The sequence below is a fragment of the Lampris incognitus genome, chromosome 7 (genome assembly GCF_029633865.1).
Source record: "Lampris incognitus isolate fLamInc1 chromosome 7, fLamInc1.hap2, whole genome shotgun sequence".
Lineage (NCBI taxonomy): Eukaryota > Metazoa > Chordata > Actinopteri > Lampriformes > Lampridae > Lampris > Lampris incognitus.
Window position 1 is genome coordinate 16,018,747 of NC_079217.1, and position 20,781 is coordinate 16,039,527.

Below are 20,781 nucleotides of genomic sequence, written 5' to 3' on the forward strand. Positions count from 1 at the left end.
TAGATGTTGTATATTATGGGGGGAGGACAAGGTGAAAGAAAAAGAAAATATACATCTTAAAAAGCGTTTTGAGTGGTCGGTAGAGCTATATAAAATGCAGTCCATTTACCATTAACTGAATAAAGTATAAAAAAAACTACGAAGAAAGAAAATTAAGGGGACGAACAGCGTTCACCTCGGAGCTCACCGCTGCGCTGCCAGAATGACCGCAAGGTGTCACTGTAGTTCCAACAAAACGCTCGTTGCCGCTCGTAAATGATGGGCGCTTTGTGTCGCCCGAGGGTTTTTTTTATAACTTTTTACTTTTGAAGAACCACATGAACCTGCACAGTCAATGCAATGACTAATTTCACAAATATGCTCGGACTCTAGACACTTACATCAATTAAGTAGCGTTCAACAGGCATGGGCAGTGTAACTTTGCTTAGCAACAGACTTTGAGCGAAAAACGGAATCTAAATAAAACTGTTGTAGCCTACAGCACAATACTGTCAACGCAAAAAAATGGAAACATTTAATTTGAAATGAGTCCTCGGTGTAGTTTTGCCATTTATAGATTAACACAGTTATACAAAAAAAGTAGGATACATACTGAAAGTACGCGAATTGCAACGGGAAAAACGCTTGTGCTTTAGGTATGCTACTTGCTACTTTGTGCGTAAAACCGTGCTGATGATCAAAAGTAATTTCAAAAAAAGTCAAGTAAACAATTTACATGTTGCTATTATTGATTTCTTCAGGTGAAAATGAACCAAGATTCGCGTTTTACTGGATGCGTGCGCGTTCCCGCGACGCCGACGATCATATGGGGTACACATTACTTGGCGGATTAAAAATGTGGCGTGACAGGCCGGCGCTCCTTCAGGTCGGAGCGGGACGTGGGCACCATTTATTCCCACAAGCTGGCGGGAACGAGCGCAAAACTAACGAGCTCTACAAAACGGGACGGTGCAGTGTGAGAGGCTCGCCCATGTGAGCGAGCAACTGGGGAGACCGGTGGCCGCAAAATGAATTATGTCAAATATGTTCACTTTTGTTGGGGTCTCCTGTGTTCGGCTGCGGCTCCGATGTGTGATGGCGAGATGTATACGTCGCTTTTGAACGTCAAGCAGGTAATCGATGTTGAACGAAGGCTAATGGGTTTTCTAAGGACCTACATTGACCAGGAATTGGAGAGACTGGAAGACATCAAACGGTGAGCGGCGTGCATGCAGACACACCAAATGTTAACCACTCATTGTTTTTGCATGACAAAAAGAGAGAGACGATATGGATATAGATACTATATGAATGCAGCGACTGATGGAAAGATACAGAAAAGTGTGTGTGTGTGTGTGTGTGTGTGTGTTCTCCATTGGGGGAGGGTCGGCAGATGTTCCAGCAAACTGGCGGGGGGGGGGGGGCATGTGGTCAACACTCATTTAAATTCGCTTTTCACATATGTCATTTATTAGTGTAATTTGTCCATGCAAATTCCAATTTCATATTTCATACTTGTAGAAATACTTTTAATTCCAGCGCAATACTACTACAGTAATCATAATTTAATGTTAAATGCTGGGGATCGACCAGGAATTTATGAGTGGTTTTAGAATGAGTATATGTATATAGTATATATAAAACTTTGTTAAAAGAAACACTCAACGATAGGAAAAGTGCTCAACAAATAAGGAGCAGAATAATCCAGTGATTCAAGTAAATTCTTTATGAGACAGTACAAGCCTGTTTCACGCCGTAAGCAATCATCAGCTGTCAATAAAGTTACACGGGAAAGAACATATCATTAACTCATATATATATATATATATATATATATATATATATATGATCATCATCATCATTTACATGTCTCTGCTCCAAGATGATGATGATGATGATAATGATGATGACAATGATGAAAGTTGTGATGACACTTGGCCATAATTCATTCAAAATTTAGATACAGACAAATCCTTTTCCATATAGGTTCTATGCCAAGGTATCTGACTTGCACAATGAAGTTTACAATGGACCGGCAACTGCATTAGCCAACCCATTGGTGGCTTTCACCCTGATCAAGCGCTTGCAGTCTGAGTGGCTGAATGTGGTGTACAGCGATGAAGCCATGGAGAGCATACAAGGTGGGTTCATTTCTTTCGTAAACCTAACAATCCAGGAGGTCATCTTTGTTTTGCTGAGACCCATGGTGATGCATAATAGTTGCAGTGGTGTTTGAGCCATCTGAATCCCAGGGATCCTTTCAAAATGAGCTACTGTAGGGCGGCCAGAGCTCTTATATTACCCCACACATACACAGTGACAAACAAAAAAAACAAACATCATGAATGAATCTTGATGTTAGCTTTTGATATTGTAGTATCTGTTGGTAAAGGACCTTTTACAGCAGGGGTCAGGAACCTTTTTGACTGGGAGAGCCATAAAAGCCAAATATTTCTAAATATATGTCATTGAGAGCCATATAGTATTTTTAACGTATAATAAATTAAATATGTGTTACTTGTAATGCGACTTCTGGTGCTGCATGGTTTTGCTGATGGCCTTGTAGTCTGGTTCATACGTGGTGAGGTTGAGCTTCATGCAGGCGTTGAGGCTTCCATCAGTTAAACGTGAGCGTAGGTTGGTCTCAATGTTCCTCATATGCGAGAATGACTGCTCACATGCATATGTAGAGCCAAACATGGTCAATACGGCAATACTCACACGCTGCATTGTGTGGTATGTCACAGGAAGCTCGTTCCAAGTTTTAAGAATCAGCTGGTCTTCAGGTTGAAGATTTTTCATTTCTGTCCACTTGTGTTCCCTCGCCAGCTCTGCTCGCTGTTGCGCAAGACTTTCCAACTCCATTAAGTGACTTGAACTTACTCATCCACATGTCTGATGCCTTCAGGTCAGCAACTTCCAGCTCAAAGTCTCCGATAGAGACCCCGAGGATGCATGTCAGGTCGATTTTGTCTACTGCACACTCATGTGGATGAGTGATGAACTTGAAAAGACCAGTGCGCGCACGAAATTCTCCAAAACGTGCTTTGAATGACTGCAGGAGATTGGACGTAAAGCCAGCTAGCTGCTGGAGATCCAGATGTTGAGTGGAGTCACTTGCTAAGCATGCATCTCTAAATTGTTGCAGTCTTTCAAAGTGCAGAAGACGACCTGTTTCAATGTCCCTGAGAAAGACTTCCAGCTTGCTTTCAAATGCAAACACTGCTTGTTGAAGGGATGAGATTGTATTTCCAATACCTTGCATTTTCACATTGAGCTGGTTCAGATGGCCAGTTATGTCCACGAGATAGTGAAACTGCAGGAGCCAGTCAGTGTTGTCTAGCTCAGGATGCTTGATGCCTTTCATTTCAAGAAAAGTCCGGATTTCACTCAGGCAAGCCGCAAAACGGCTGAGCACCTTCTCCCTTGACAACCAACGCACGTTGCTGTGTAAAAGCAGACCGGGATAATGATTCCCAACTTCTTCTAACAGTGCTTTAAACTGGCGATCATTTAAAGCTCGGGCAACAATAAAGTTGACCACTCGAATGACCAGAGACATCACCTCGCCAAGCTCCTGGCCACACGTCTGAGCGCAAAGCGCCTCCTGGTGCAGGATGCAATGAAAACTTAGGATGGCTCTCTTTTCATGTTCACGGAGAAGCGCTACAAATCCTTTGTTCTTCCCCAACATACAGGGTGCGCCATCAGTACAGACAGAAATAAGTTTATCCATCGGTAGTTTTTTTTCTTTAGCAAACTTCATGAAAGACGTGAATAAATCCTCTCCTCTTGTTGTCCCTTTCATTGGCAAAACAGCCAAGCTTTCCTCATGCAGTGTGTCACCTGCAGCATACCTGGCAATTATACTGCACTGAGATAGATGGCTAACGTCTGTTGACTCATCTAACGCGAGAGAAAAGTATGTCCCGGCGTTTATGTCCTTAATTTGTGTTTCCTCGACTTGATTTGCCATCATGATGCTACGATCGTGCACAGTTCTTGCTGACAGGGGCATGTCTTTTATTCGTTTGATTATCTTGTCTTTATTTGGGAAGTCATCAAGCAGTTCATTGGCCACATCAAGCATGAATGTTTTGGCATACTCGCCATCTGTGAATGACTTTCCATTCCTTACTATTGCCAAAGCCCCCGCAAAGCTAGCGGAATTCCCGTCCCCTTGCTTGGTCCACACACGTAGTTGCTGCTGACTCGTCTGCACTCTCCGCTGTAGCTCCTCGCATGCCCTTTTCCTGCTGTCCCCCGCTGGAGATTTCGATGCAAATGAAGCATGGTGCGTATCGAAGTGCCGCTTTATATTTGACCGTTTCATCGATGCAATTTTATCATTGCATATTAGACATACCGCAGATCCTGCTCTCGCCACAAATGCAAATTCCTCTGTGCACGCAGCCTGGAATGCACGGTAATCATCGTCTTTTTTTCTTTTCGCCATCTTTTCCGTTACAAGGGTTGAAGCGGATAAACTAGTTGGCTATCTGATAAAATTGATTTCTTCACCTTTACAATGACCCGGACATGCTCGCGAGCCATTGGTTCCCGACCCGACCCACGGGTGACCCGTGAAATTCATCTTCAAAACTAATTTGTGTTTACTTTAAAATGACACAGTATTATTAGGAAATATCACAAGTATTTTAAAATCAGTTCCAAACTGATTTAAAAAAAAAATTTTTTTTTTCAACTCAAAATTGTCTGGGAGCCATATGCCGTCACCGGAAGAGCCATATATGGCTCGCGAGCCATAGGTTCCCGACCACTGTTTTACAGGCTAGCTCTGTCATATCTGCTTGTTGGCCACATCACCTTTGCTTTATCTTCATACTCGCCATCACTACCAGCCTTCTTCTGCAGGTAGTGGCTTTGTGCACCCTTTTTTTTTCTGGGAAAGTCCTACCCTATAGTATCCATCAAAATGAACCAACTTTTGAGTTTTCATAGATTTGCAATAGTCTTAAGCCCGCCAGCAAAAGAAAGTTTCAAAAAAGATATTTGTTTGCATAGAAATCTTCAGGATTGTAACTTTAAAGGTGCATGTGGTGTTGATAACCGACATCCCCTGAGTCAGATGTTTTTACACAGATCTGTCATCCCCCTTCCTTCATGCCCCCTCGGGTCACCACCCAACCCCCCCAGTCACCCTGTGGTCTTCTGCTGTTCAGCCCTCAGGTCCAGTTACGAGGAGGTGGAGTCCAGTCTCCCCAAACTGGAGGACCTTAAGGGGGCTGCTAAGGGGCTGATGAGACTCCAAGACGTGTACGCTCTTCAAGTCAAGAGCCTCGTGATGGGTCGCTTCCAGAGAGTCACTAATGGAAACCCTATTGACATCTACATGCCCACAGTATCTATCCCGCTCTCTGGGGATGACTGCTTTCTGGTTGGGAAGGTACTCACTACTCATAACAAACTATCCTGACTCCTTCCTTCCTCCCACCTTTTGTAACCTATTTTTCAGCAGTGTTAATTCCATCTCGCATTCTGTACCAGAGGACTGTGAGATCATTTTTGTTCCAAGCCTGTCAGTCATGTTGTGGTCGGAGTCGAGCCAGACGGCAAGAGAAATCTCCCCACTGTGTGCCTGGGAATGCATTTCAGGCTGGAACGACTATACTGTTCCATAAGGAAAATATGGAAAAGGAGACAGCCTCAGCAGTGAATATCCCCACCGTAAATTCCATTGTTTATGTACAGCGGTGGTGTGCAAAAGGCGGGCGCTGTGTGGGAAAGGCATCCTCCGCTAAGGAAAAGACATTAGCTCACTCAGCAACAGTAGAGAGGAATTTGGAGTACATAGTGGTGTTTGTCTTCACTTGCACAGGGAGCTGACACTATCTCAGACCATCTGTAAACACATGTAGTTTTAGGGTGTTGCCAGGTGTCGCATGCAGTAACAGCTAGCTGCAACTGTATTTATATGGCTGTTAAACAACTCTTCAGAACCTGCACAGCTTGGTCAAAGAAACCTGTGCCCCATCAAACATAATTTTTTGTGGACCGCAGCAGACAGATTTACCTTGCAAATTTTTGTTTGTTTGTTTATTTTAAGTTTTTAGAACCAATGGTTCCTCTGGATGAGACCATAGGCAAGGCAAGAAATTGTTGGGTTTAATGAGGTGCATGCTGAGATGTAAGTATAGTTTGGTTCGCATTGGCTGAGGACTGATTTGTGTTTGGAGAAGGTGTTGATGATTGGTTATGGGACACTAGAATTTACTGTTGAAACTTATGGTGTTATTATGGGCTCACAAAAAAAAAATCAACAGCTGTAATCGGTGGTGCACACTTAACAAACCCAGTCACTGACCTTTTTCTTCATGGGAGAGCGGGCAGTCCACTAACAGTATTATGTTTATTATCAATCAATTCAGATGGTATGAGGGCGGAGAGCTCAGATAGACTGAGTAGAGGACTTCTTGCAGGACTTGTTCTAAGGTCAGTCGGGACAGAACCTTTAGGCAATCCCTGAGCACTGACTGACCACGTTCTTGTCATATTTAAGATAGGTTTTGATATAGCCACTCGCCATACAGTCAACCATGATTGTTCATATAAAGGCCTTACAAACAGTGACAGTAACCAAGTCAAGTAATACCCACTTCCATGCTGTCTGTATGGGTTGTTGTTTGTTCCACATAAACAAATTCCCTCCTCTTTTCGGAAGTGGGATGAGTCATTTTGAGAGTACTAAACCAGGCGTTTCTCTCCACAGGTAGCCTATGAGCAGGGAGATTACTACCATTCAGTGCAGTGGTTTGCAGAGTCTGTGCGCCTCTTCAGAGGAACAGGCAGCGGGTGGAGCCCAGAGCATGAAGGGACTCTGGAGGACGCTCTGGATCACCTGGCTTTCTCTCACTTTAAGGTCAAATGGGTCGACTGCTTGTGCCATTCACTGTGCATGTGAAGTGCCATTTGTGAAACGAGTGTGTGATAATATAAGATGGCTGATGCATTGCAATGCTTTGAATTCCTTTCATTCTTGTTGCAGACAGGAAATGTTTCATACGCATTGAGTTTGTCTCAGGAGTTGCTCCACCGTGGTAAGTCTCCCCAGCGAGCAAGTTACAGTTGTCCCACAGATCGAGTCAAATGTATGACACCAAATGAATTTGTCGATAGTGCGAATATCATATTTCCGCCTTTGAGAGCATTTGTATTGCTCATTTCATTGCATCTTGGTCCATGAACACAAACTTGTCTGTCCCATGTGAATAAAGCAATTTGCTGTTTTCATACTGAGTACTATATTTACATTTTTCATTTCTCCCCAAGATCCAATGAATGGGAGAGTTCTGCAGAACATTGAGAAATATGAGAAGTTGCTCGTCAACAGTCCACCCTTACTTATCCATGATGGTGGTTTGAAAAGGCCCAACTCCACTTATCTGAGAACCAGGAATGCTTACGAGAGACTCTGTCAGACCCAAGGCACCCAGGTATTCCTCACCATCAATCATCTTGAACCAATATAACATTCTGTAAGAATACCAAGGCGTAACTGGGCCAAGTAGAGATGGCGAGCAGATTTCACCAGACTGTTCAACACTAAACAAATGTGCGAAAGACTTGTACTTATTCAAAAGCACAATTAAGACTTTACGGCAACATTCGATGGGAATACCACTAAATCCCCAGCTTTACGTGTTGTACGGTTGAGTTTATAATAATGAGTGCTCATAACTCACAAGCCACAACCTGGCTAGATATGAGAAGAACTGGATCCCACCCCTTCTGATGTGGGAGAATTATTTGGAAGACGGCTGTAAAAATGTTAAGGGTAAACTTTTGGCCTCTCCATTACACACCAACTCGCACTCCACCAAAATCGTTTTTTTTTTAATGTCTGTAGTTTCTACACAATGTACTTTACAGACGTCACAGAGCAGAGTCTTGGTTCTCCAGTTATTTAGGTTGAAAAAAAAATCACTGAATCCTCATTGACCATAACAATAACGGTGTCGACATTTAAAGGATTTTAATTTCCTTTTAGTCTTATTTGGGGGGGGGGCTGTTTTCTTGCTATGATGATGGACTTTAGATTTGTGTGTCTCCTAACAGCCAAAGAATTACGAAAACCCCAGATTGTTCTGTGACTATTTCACCAACGGCGGTCCAGGGCTGCTCCTTCAGCCAATAAGACGTGAAGTGCTGAGCCTGCAGCCATACGTGGTCCTTTATCACCACTTCGTCACAGACAACGAGGCAGAGACGGTCAAAGTATTCTCCCAGCCAGGTGTAAGTGTCTGCAGTGTGCCTTCTGATCCTTAATCCCACATACTTCAAGCGGCACTATTGTCAAACTGACATAAACTAATAGATGATGTGTATTTGATCACATTTGTCTCTGCCATTAGGATGGCTTGGTGTGTGTGCCATCAAGTTATTCTTCTGAGTTTTATGGCTCCCCATTCGGTCTGCAAGGCGGAGTGGCTAATTTCATCACTCTGTTAGTGTTGGCCCAACTGTAATTACAGTTTATTTATTTATTTATTGGGATCCCCCCCCCTTTTCTCCCCAATTGTATCCGGCCAATTACCTTGCTCTTCCAAGCTGTCCGGGTCACTGCTCCACCCCCTCTGCCAATCCGGGGAGGACTGCAGACTACCACATGCCTCCTCCGATACATGTGGAGTCGCCAGCCGCTTCTTTTCACCTGACAGTGAAGAGTTTCACCAGGGGGATGCGCGGGAGGATCACACTCTTCCCCCCGGTTCCCCCGAACAGGTGCCTCGACTGACCAGAGGAAGCACTAGTGCAGCGACCAGGGCACATACCCACATCCAGACACAGCCAATTGTGTCTGTAGGGACGCCCAACCAAGCCATAGGTAACATGGGGATTTGAACCGGCGATCCCCAAGTTGGTAGGCAACAGAATAGACCACTACGCTACCCAGGTGCCCATGAAACGTTTCTCCCAATAAACGTGTGTCCAGATGAACTGATTCAACTTCCTGTGATTTCCTTACCTGGATTATTGAGCATGCATAAAGACACTTAGGTGTTGAAATTATTTTCTACCACAGTGGAAGTCAAATTTAAGGCCTCCTCTGTCCTAATAGCCCAATCTCTGTTCATTAGCCCGGTTGTCAAGATGAAGAAATATTTGAGCAGACCAGCAAGATGTATCATCACAATGTCTGAAATACCTTTCATTTGTGATGACAATCAGAGATAAGGGAAATAAAAAAAACATTACTTGGATGAGACATCTCTGAAAATATATGTATCTTCCATAATGGGATGCATTACGAAGGAAATTTGTCCAAGTGCCTGCCATTAATAAAATGTCATTCTGCTAAAATGTCACTTCAATAAGCACTCGAAAGTATTGCCTACCCCCCCCCCCCAAATGGATGACAGAATTGAAAGAGCGCAGCACATTTTCCTCAAAGAAAATAATTCTACTTCTTTTTTTCTTTTTTTTATAGGTGGTAACTCAAATTATGTCCCGTATAGCTTATGTGAGGTTTTGGCACAGATCATTGATTTTCCACCCCTTGGTAGGATAGGAAAAGCCTTCACTTACCTCATCATTATGTCAGCTTGTGGGCTGATTGAAAACAGGCCCAGAGTATTAGTCCTTTGGAATGGTTGCCAGATTTCTGCACCATGAGCATGGTGTTCATTTCATCTCGGTCCATGTCCAGGGCGGTCTCCTGACTTCATAATCTGTATTTGAGGTCATTACAATAACTAAAGTTGACAATATTGTCTTTCCATCGTCTAGCTACGGGTTTAAATAACACCCAACAAAGCCAAAAGATGTGGTAATGTTTTCGGGTAGTTTGATCTGCATAAAGAAGCTGAGTTTTGCAGCATCACCAATGTGCTGTTTGTTTTGCAAGCACATATACAAATTTGCTATGCCTCAGTGTGTCTGCAGATTTGTGAACACTTTGGCATGAAATTAAAATGAACATAAATCCAACAACATTTGATTCTGTGTTTTAAACATTCCTGCCATGGAGCCATGACTGATTGGAAGAGGGCTGTACCAAGTCTAAAACATATGGATTTGCTTTAATCCCCCCCTGTTTGGAGTTGTGGGAAGACTTTAGTATGGTCCTCTGGTGAAATCTATAAGCTGATAAAAGCCTCTTCAGCCCATCAGGTGGTCTTGGGGTAACATCGCATTTTTGGTTTTGGACACGTACTTGCCATTACTAATTTATTTATTTATTTTTGTCAAAGCTCTCAGCTGAAGGTACAGGTTTGACGCCTCTAACATTAAATGTGTTTTTTGTTTTTTGTTTTTGTTTTTTTACTTACAAGTTAAGAAGATCTGTCGTGGCATCTGGAGAGAAACAGGAAACAGCAGACTATCGAATCAGCAAGAGGTACAATGTGAACATCCTTTCTGTGAATATGCTGTTTAGATTTCATACTTTTTGGCTGGTCTTCTGTTGCTGCAGTCTAAACACTAAACTCTAAACACATGTGGTAGTGACAGTTGTGGAACCATTGAATAATGGGTAGCTACGTGTCATTTTGTGCATTGTGAAACATGAGCTAATTCTGTAGGGCGCAAATTATTCTAACTTTTAGCAGAAATAAATTGTGAATATTTAACAAAGTAAGATTTATCGAATGAAACTGTGAGTGCTATATTTAGTTTCTTTAAATGTGCAGAGGAAACTTTGGGCTAATTAACACCTGAATGAATATGAACAAAATCTTCCAGTGCATGGCTGAAAGCCTCTGCACACCGCATTATAGGGCAGCTGGACCAGCGAATCTCCATGGTCACGGGTCTGAATGTACATCCGCCATATGGCGAGCACCTCCAAGTTGTAAACTATGGGATAGGTGGTCATTATGAGCCTCATTTTGATCATGCTACGGTGAGTTGATCTCAATACCTTATCAAAGAATCTAAATCTTGATGGCTAAAAAGTTGTGCAAGTATGCCTCCTAATGACGTTTTAATTTCTATGCAAACAGTCAACATCAAGCCCCTTGTTCAAGCTTAAAACTGGGAATCGAGTCGCAACCTTTATGATATATGTAAGTCAGTTATTACTGCAACTAACACAATACAATATCCCATGCAGGGTTTCCTTTACTGAGATTTTCAACGTGATGCTTTGAGTCAAAGTGAAACTTGGAAAAAACAGTGTCAAGTTTTTTGGCCTTTGAAAACACTACTGCTGACAGAATGGCTTTGCGTAGACAGAACAGCTCTGCTAGACACCAAAGTATGTCATTTTCCTACAGCTCAGCTCTGTTGAGGCGGGCGGCTCAACAGCCTTCATCTACGCCAACTTCAGTGTTCCTGTTGTGAAGGTAATTGCATCCTTAATCTCAGGTGCTCATACTACTCTCTTTTGTTTGCACATCAATTTTGCCTTAGAATAGACTGTGTTCACTTACCAGCTCAGTGCAGCTCTGAAAACACCGGAAGGTCAGATGATGAGAGTGTCAGCAATGAGATTTATTATGAATTAGAGCAGATGTGCAAAGTGCGGACGAAGTATGTTCCTGGATTGTTACAGGAGCTGCAGGACAGAGTTAACAAGACCCTGTCTGAGGTTTAACTTTTTTGTCAGATATTCTGTTGAGGTTTCTCTCCCTGTCTGGATCGTCAGACAATAGGGCTGATATAATAAAATAAAAAACTGTGATTTGAATAACTCTCATCAGCCAACATTTTCCCATTTATGTCTATGTGGTGTATTTGGACGACTGCAGACCATACAATACCTGTAACAGATAGGGGACATGTTTATCATATTTCAGAATGCTGCCCTCTTCTGGTGGAATCTTCATAAGAATGGTGAAGGGGATGGAGACACCCTGCATGCTGGATGTCCTGTGCTTGCTGGGGACAAATGGGGTAAGAGTTTGTCTCAGTACATTATAGGAAACATTATCTAGAGATATGGTAACGTTATAACCAGTGGCTGATCCTTTATTTTCGATATGCAACTACATGACATCAGCACGGTTTTGTAGAACAATTGAACGCCAATCTGAATTAATCTCACAAACCGGACCTTTTGCTCAGCCATGATGTTTGTGACAACAGCAGCTTGGTGTTTGGTGATCATCATTCTTGTCATTCAGACGTTGGTGTATGAGAGCTAGGACACATCTGTTCTGCATTACAGAGATACATTTAGAAATGTCACAGAGTGCAGGTCAGTCACTGAGCCCAACTTGTGGATAATAAACATATGTTGCTGGTTGGCTTCCATTCCACATCATTTAACCCCGTTGTTTCCTCTCTCAGGGACCCAGGTGAACCAACAAGGAAGCATATGGAAATAAAAGCATAGGAGCCATCATAGTTTGGCAGTGGATATGAAACACACTAATTCATGCACCGCTTGTGCCTTTTAAATGCAACCATATTCACTGATTGCATAAAAGGGACACAAAGGATGCTTAGGATTAATAATTATAGGTTTTGGATTGCATAACTCAGAAATTTACAGATAGCAACAACAAGAGCAGTTTAGTTCATGCAGTTTTTATCTTCAGTTTGTTAAAGCAAGGGAAATGTTTCTTGACTTAATGACTTATCGACTCTACTTAATTTATGTTCCAGTGGCCAACAAATGGATCCACGAGTATGGCCAAGAGTTCCAACGACGCTGCAGCCTTAATCCTGAGGAGTGAGCTGGGCAGAGCGATGGTTTGGCCCGCTTGGAGTACAAGAGCCAGCCTCCACAATGGAGAGGCATATGCAGGCAGGGAGAAGGAGGGAGCCAAAAAGTGAAGAGGTGGGGGAGGTGAGAGCTGCTGAGGGGCAGCGTGCATCTGTGATTGGAGCTCCAGGCCCCAGGGACCATGGAGCACAGAGCGGACACTGCTTGAGGGGGCAGGAATAGCATGAGGCTAACTTCATTTCTGTAAGTTGGAGTGGAAGAGTAGGGAGGCAGTTGGCAATCAGCCCCAGAGGCCAGGCACTCTCTAGCTCCGGCTGCCCAGTTGCCCGCAGATGGAGAGAGGCCTCTGCACTCACATACTGGGCTGGTTTCAGTTGACTGTCCGAGGCTGTTTGCCCATGCCTTCAGTTTGCTTTGAAAAAAGAAATTTTACATGTAGCCCATCGAAATGTTACTGCGCAAAATCTGCAAGCAAATCTTGTCTTCATTCTCATTTGGTTGACACACAGCTGACTGTCCAAAAAGATTTTTGAGACTAGCACAGTGATTCAAAGGAAATAGTCATTGTGAGTAAGTATTGCTTTTTACTTCCAGTTGACCATAGGAAATTATGTGGTCATCGAAACCCACAAGAGTCTGCCCAAAGGTTTGGTTAAACATTACTCACTGCTTTGTGCATAATGGTGAAGTTGAGCCAATACTTCTTATTTAGCTTTAGTGGCTGGGCATTGTTAATCACTCTACAATCCATGGGATTGGGAATCCATCTGCTCCTGTTCTCATGTCGGAATTCACACAACAAATTCTGAGTGCCTGTCTGCATACCAGTCAGATATCTATCTCTAGTAAGTAGGTCAGAATCCATCTGAAAACAGGGTGCTCTCTTTCTCACTTTGTCACTGAGGAGGGAGAAAGTCGAAAGATAAACTGAAACTGAAATGCTCTGTTGGGGCTGGAGGCTCCAAGGGGCCTCTGTGTGATTCTAAGAGTAACCTGCTACTTGAGTGACAAGAAGTGTTGAGGGAAAGAGAGAGAGAGAGAGAGAGAGAGAGAGAGAGAGAGAGAGAGAGAGAGAGAGAGAGAGAGAGAGAGAGAGAGAGAGAGAGAGAGAGGGAGAGGGAGAGGGAGGGGTGTTAAAAGGGATAATATCTCTGTTTACCCACAGGGATATAAGCTTTCCCTGCAGCACACCACAGTTTACACACATACACACACACACACACACACACACAAGCTCAGAGCAAACAAGAGCACTAACCACACACAAGCTCAGAGCAAGAGCAAACAAGAATGCTAGACACACAAACACATTCATGTATGAACAGATATTGCACACACACACACACGCGCATGCACACACACACACACACACACACACACACACACACACACACACACACACACACACACCTCTGTATATTTCCATCTGTTGCTGTATCTATAGCTCCATCTTATCATCTCACTTTTTTGTCATGCAAAAATAAACTAATTGGCCCTACACTGGAGGAGTGCTGCATGCTCTTCTGTTGGAGCCATCTTCATCTGAATTAAGTATGCATTGCATGTATGTCATATATAATTGTGTGCAAATAAAATGCACAGAATTTAAACCCATCAGGTTCTGTATTTGTTGGTTCTTTAAAGTCATCTTTTTCCCAGGACCAATTTCAAATGAAGAAGCAGAAGTTGCCCCAAAATTCCTTGGACTTGACGACAATGGAGGAAATCCTGTAAGCCTTGACACTTTGCATTACAAGGATCATATGATTATCACTGAAAAACACGACTGTTGCTTGTTGCTACGCATGAAAGATTTTTCTTCCACAATTTCTGAAAAGGCACAGTTCAAAATACAACACTTTCCCGTTGGATCATTCAAACCACGATTGTATATCTATATATATATATATATATATATATATATATATATATATTTTTTAAAGTTATTTATGATTTTTCCCTTTTTTCTCCCAATTTAGTGGCCAATTGATCCCTATTTTAATTCAAACACCTCGTATTGCATGCGTTCGCCAACTGCATCTCTCCGGCCGGCAGTCTCGAAGGAAAGCGCCTCCCCACTTCGTGACAAGGCGAATCCAAGCCGAACCACTGTTTTTCCGACACACACAGAGACGCATTCACATGACGAACACAAGCCGACTCCGCCCCCCTCCCGAAGACAGCGTTGCCAATGATTGCTGCTTCATCGAGTCCGGCCATAGTCGGATCTGACGAGACCGGGGCGCGAACCCCAGTCCCCAGTGGGCAACTGCATCGACACCAAGCCGATGCTTAGACCGCTACGCCACCGCGGACGCGTATATCTATATATATTAACAGGGGTTTTGATGAAACGCAATTCTGCAGGTTTTGACATTATTTAAATATTATGGCATTATGCTTTTTGGATATACCAATTTAGGTTAAATTTATTTGGGATTTTGCACCCTTCTTATTGTACAGACACTATAGGCAGTTAGATGGGTCAGTCATAACTTGCTGACTGGCAGAATAAGGCACAGAGAGACTAAAAGACATGTGAACATGAACAGTGAAAAGAAAGTAGAAGGCTTTCCCCTCCCTTCTGTTTGAGTGTAGCAGTCCTAGAAGATTTCCAACCATGCCTCACAAGCTACTACGCAATATTGTCTGTGATATGCATGGCATATGTGATAGTTAGTGGACTGTGATATGCATAGCATGGTCACAACAGAGTGCTCGTTGGGATCATAACATTATAGGAGTTCTGCACAGGCTGACAGTTTTTTTGTGCGCTGATTTGGCAACATGAATGTGAAGGCAAGTGCTGCCATCTGCTGGTGATGAAAAAGAAGACAAACCGGCACCTACGACACTATAGGAGTTCTGCACAGGCTGACAGTTTTTTTGTGCGCTGATTTGGCAACATGAATGTGAAGGCAAGTGCTGCCATCTGCTGGTGATGAAAAAGAAGACAAACCGGCACCTATGACCTTGGAGTTTGCGTATTTTCAATCCATCAAAAAAATTTGCCTTACAATTTTGCAATGTAGTGAAAATAATGTGGTTCATTATTTCTGTGGTGGATGGAATTGAATTACTTTGTGTAAGCGGTTTGTCATATATTTCAGTCTGCCAACACACACTATAGTTTATGTTGTGTAAAGTCAGCCCCATAACTATTAACACAGATATCACCTCTTTCATTTGAATGCGGTCCCCTATTATTCCAGGTGTATGGTTACTGAACGGATATCATGTAGCAGTGCAAGTTTAGTGTGACAGTTTTTACCTTAACGTGTCCAAATATTGGGGCATTTTCGGGGTCTTAATCAATAAAGAAAGAAATCTAGATACAAGACTGAGACTCCTTACTTTGAAAGGCATCTTCTTCTTTCAGTCAACTGTAAGAGGTCAGATATAACCTCTGACTCCAACATAACATCTGAATTTCTATGAAGTAATATTGGGATAAAAGAATAAGAAATGAATGAAGTGACCGGATTATTGAGCCACTATCATTGCGTTTCCCTTGCAGTGTTTGAGCAGATGTCCCCAGGGAGAAGCATACATTAACGTTATTGCATGTGAATGATTTAAACCTGACTAAATGGAAGTTATTTTACTTTTTAATCTTAAAAGACTGTAAACCATACCATAAGCACTAAATTAAAGGCTGCTAACGTCATTGGCATTATCTTTACATTGAAATGTACATCACGTCCAAAAACGTGAGTGGTTCGCTGTGCACCATGCTACCTTTGAACGTCTGCGCTTTCTGTGTCAGCGGGCCTTTGCGTGGCGATTCCTGTTCTGAAATGTAATTCAGAGCAAATGCAATGTCAGATGTGACTGTAAGGCATGCAGATATACTACGCAGAGCTAAACATATTCACTGTAAACATTCATATGTGAATAGATGTTTGCACGCGTAATCTAATCTGTGAAAATTGAATCGGCAAACGCTCAGACAACTCAAAACTCAATTTCCCACAAGGCCATGTTGATAGCAGCGGCGGCGGCGGCGGGACGGAAGTTGATAGACGTTTGTTGCTCGGAAACAAGTTTGGCGTTAAGCTCCAACTGTCTGGCTGCATCTACTTTTAGATTGTAATGCCGCTAAACGATGTGTGCAAACTGGGCAGCTACTGCCTTTGCTCAGACTTGCATTTGTTGCTTATATTGTTTAGCTGAGGAATGAAGAGCAAAAAACCGAGGTCTTTTAAATCTGGGAGCAGCAGAAGGAAAGGTGACGAAAAGTGTTGTCGGTTGATGAGCTGCTGAATGTTTCGAGCTAGCTTGGCTAACTAGCTAGCATAGTTGTTTTGTTAGGGTCGGCTGTCAAGTCCGTGCTAATTTATCGCGATACACTGGATATGAAGCCCATGTTATCGTTTCTTTCTTGTTGCGTGTTTTTGTTATACGCTTTTAAGATAAATGTAAGATAAGTAAGCCACTTGCGTTACATACGTGCTGTAGCCGATTTCTCTTGAGTTGCTCTCTTTCAAAACGACACCAACGATAGATGCGTTGGCACCTGCTAACGCTGCTGATTTTTTTGTTATTAATGTGGACAACTTTCACGCCTGTGAATAATCGGTTGCTTAAAGACCCTCCCTTCTCTTGTGCTGTCTTCATCATGAATTCTCCCCTGCCACGAATTCAGTTTGAAATGCTACGTGAAGCTTTACCACATTCAAAACGTGCAATTTTATATCCATAACAACACTAGGTTGAAACCTCATGTCCTAACAAAACCGAATCTCCAAAGGGTATATCTTACAAAATGCACCCAGAAACTAATATCAAGCTACAAAAAAACCCAAGTTTGTGCATTTTAAGCGTTACTTCAAAAGGGATGATAATTAAGAAGAGAACACCACGTTGCGTACTATACCGCAGAATCATTCACCATTTTGTGAGACATACGCTGTTTGAATTATTTATGTCTTTATCTTGCTGTGATACGCAATAATGATTCTGTCTTCGCAGTCCCCAGTGATGTGTCCCCCTCAACTAGCCTGCCTCCTCTTGTCGAGGGCCAGCTGAGATGTTTCTTACGGGTGACAATAGGCGGAGTGCTATGGACAGTTCACAAGTCTCCACCTACAACCTTTGTCCGGTTGCGTTGGTGGGGCGAATCATCCAATGGTACACACTTTTGCCCACGGGATGGATCGCAGGCATTACAAAAGACTGTCAACACCACAACTCGCTACCCCATTCGCTGTGGTCCAAAGCAGTTCACTTCATACTTGACAGGTAACATGACCCCTACAGTGGTTGGTTAACGGCATAGGCAGCCATGTGCGTCCTCCACAGCACATGGAGTTGGCGATGGATTAGTTGCATACTCAAGATTAGTACGATCGTGCAAAACTGTATTCAACAAATGTGTTATTCATTGACAGATATGGGCTCCTTGGTGCTGGAAGTTTTAACAAAGCTGGACCATTTGCCAATTGCTCGTGCTCAGATTCCAGGGATCTCTTGTCTCTCCCTGTCACATTCCATTAGTGGGTATTATACGCTTGTCTCTCCGACATCTGAAAAACTGGGGGAGTTACAGGTAGGTAAACAACCAAATACAACTGCATTTTTATAATAGCACAAGTTCTCCATATGATGGCTGGTTAAGGAACTTAAGTTTACCAGCAACAGCTAAAGCTATCATATGGTAAAGAACTAATGTTAATTTCCCACCTGGTGTGCAGCTATTTTTAATTATCAGTGATTTATCGCAGACATTAAACACTATATACGCGGCATAACTATGATTACATTGTCATGAGCAAAACATTTAGTTAGATTCCAACTACAGACAGAATACTGATGTGATCATCAGACAAACCATGAGGTTTATGCTGTAACATGACCTCGAGTTGAAAACTTAAGTGGCATTTATCAACATGAGTATAATAACATATGTATATATCATATATAACATAATATACTGTTGAAAAATATAAAAAGCGCTATAATTACAGTGGATAGTATATGCATTGAAAGAAAACATACTCCATATATCATCTTGTTTTTCTTATAGAGGTATATACTAAGGGTCGGACAATATGCTTTTTTTCGTGGCCGATATTGATTATTGGTAGGTTATGCCGGCTGAAAACCGATATTTGGGACCGATATTCAGTTGCAGTACATGTAAAAAATGTTGTGCCAAAATTTACGGCAACACAAACCCCAAAACAAGGATGGCTTTAAATGAACATATGTTTGATTGAATTTTGTGTAAAACAGAAAATATTTGAAAAAATTAAGTGCATGATGTTCAAGGCACTAGATAACAATCTGAGTGGAATTCGTTTTTAATTAAAAATAAATAACTTCCAAAATATGAAAATGGAATGAATTAAACAGCATGGACAGCAGGAAGTAAACTTGGATCAAACTGAATAATTGTAATATTAAAATAATTCCACATAAATTGGTTAAAGTGCTCCCAGCAGTCTTTGACTGAACTGAGTGGAACAATGTACATTAGTGTCATTATGTTCCCTTTCTCTTATCTTTAAAGGGATACTTCGGGTTTTTTGAAGTGGGGTTGTATGAGGTACTTATCAACAATCGTTGTATTACTTGTAGTAGATGGGAGTCTGTGCACTCTCAGTTTGGAGATTCAGCAGGAGTAGCCAGCACGGAAGTTGAGGAATGGGACACGGACAAAACCTTCCCACGTGGAACTACACTGCTCAAAAAAATAAAGGGAACACCTAAAAACACAATATAGACCTCGATGAATGAAATATTTCAGCTGAAAATCTTTATTTATTAGACAGAGGAATGTGTTTAGAGCAAAATAACCTAAGAATGATCAGTGGAAATCAAAATCATTAGCCCATTAAGGTCTGGATTCAGAATCATACTCAAAATCAAAGTGGAAAATGAGAACATAGGCTGATCCAACTTCTGTGGAAATTCTTCAAGACGATTCAAAATGAGGCTCAGTAGTGTGTGTGGCCTCCACGTGCCTGTATGCACTCCCTACAACGTCTGGGCATGCTCCTGATGAGACGACGGATGGTCTCCTGAGGGATCTCCTCCCAGACCTGGATCAGGGCATCGGTCAACTCCTGGACAGTCTGTGGTGCGACATCGCGTTGGCTGATGGTACGAGACATGATGTCCCAGAGGTGCTCGATTGGATTCAGGTCTGGGGAACGTTCAGGCCAGTCCATAGCATCAATGCCCTCGACATACAGGAACTGCTGACACACTCTGGCCACATGAGGACGAGCATTGTCATGCATGAGCAGGAACCCAGGGCCCACTGCACCAGCATATGGTCTGACAATGGGTCTGAGGATCTCATCCCAGTACCTAATGGCAGTCATGGTACCTCTGGCTAGCACATAGAGGTCTGTGCGGCCCTCCAAGGATATGCCTCCCCAGACCATCACTGACCCACCGCCAAACCGGTCATGCTGGAGGATGTTGCAGGCAGCAGAACGTTCTCCACAGCGTCTCCACACTCTCTCACGTCTGTCACATGTGTTCAGTGTGAACCTGCTCTCATCTGTGAAGAGCACAGGGCGCCAATGGCGAATCTGCCAACCAAGATGTTCTCTGGCAAAGGTCAATCGGGCTGCACGGTGTTGGGCTGTGAGCACAGGCCCCAATTGTGGAGGTCGGGCCCTCATACCATCCTCATGCATTCTGTTTCTCACTGTTTGAGCAGAAACCTGCACATTAGTGGCCTGTTGAAGGTTGTTTTGTAGGGCTCCGGCAGTGCTCCTCCTGTTCCTCCTTGCACAAAGGACCAGATAGTGGTCCTGCTGCGGGGTTGTTGTCCTCCTGCGGCCCCCTCCACATCTCCTGGTGTACTGGCCTGTCTCCTGGTACCTCCTCCATGCTCTGGACACTGTGCTGGGAGACACATCAAATCTTCTTGCCACAGCACGCATTGATGTGCCATCCTGGATGAGCTGCACTACCTGAGCAACTTCTGTAGGTTGCAGATACCACCTCATGCCACCTCTAGTGGTGAGGGCACTAGCAAAATGAAAAACTAACCAAAGATCGGCCAGAAAAGATGAGGACAGGCAAATGGTCTGTGGCCACCACCTGCAAATCCATTCCTTTTATAGGGGTTGTCTTGCAAATTGTCTAGTTTCCACCTGGTGGAAATTAGACAATTTACCAACAGGTGAAATTGATTCACAAATCAGTGTTGCTTCCTA

The 20,781-nt window shown here is 43.0% G+C and overlaps 2 protein-coding genes across 2 annotated transcripts in view; both read left to right on the plus strand.

Moving 5' to 3' along the window:
• Positions 1–1,067: 1,067 nt before the first annotated feature.
• Positions 1,068–12,617, plus strand: p4ha3 (prolyl 4-hydroxylase, alpha polypeptide III). Its single transcript, XM_056282794.1, has 13 exons — positions 1,068–1,195; positions 1,966–2,120; positions 5,163–5,386; positions 6,710–6,859; positions 6,986–7,037; positions 7,270–7,433; positions 8,056–8,232; positions 10,272–10,336; positions 10,681–10,840; positions 10,941–11,003; positions 11,214–11,282; positions 11,736–11,832; positions 12,547–12,617. Exons 1-13 carry the CDS (start codon positions 1,068–1,070, stop codon positions 12,615–12,617), a joined length of 1,575 nt encoding a protein of 524 aa, XP_056138769.1.
• A 4,166-nt stretch (positions 12,618–16,783) lies between these two features.
• The window catches only part of c2cd3 (C2 domain containing 3 centriole elongation regulator), a 41,358-nt gene continuing 37,360 nt past the window's right edge, over positions 16,784–20,781 (plus strand). Inside the window, exons 1-3 of the mRNA XM_056282795.1 lie at positions 16,784–16,835; positions 17,579–17,848; positions 17,998–18,155. Coding sequence (XP_056138770.1) covers positions 16,784–16,835; positions 17,579–17,848; positions 17,998–18,155 — 480 coding nt within the window. The remainder of the gene's footprint in view (positions 16,836–17,578; positions 17,849–17,997; positions 18,156–20,781) is intronic.

Coding starts and splice junctions, on each gene's coding strand:
- p4ha3 (XM_056282794.1), top strand. CDS start 1,068: ATGTGTGATGGCGAGATGTATACGTCGCTTTTGAACGTCAAGCAGGTA. Junction 1,196..1,965: donor AGACTGGAAGACATCAAACG/GTGAGCGGCGTG, acceptor TTTTCCATATAG/GTTCTATGCCAAGGTATCTG. Junction 11,833..12,546: donor GCTTGCTGGGGACAAATGGG/GTAAGAGTTTGT, acceptor TTTATGTTCCAG/TGGCCAACAAATGGATCCAC.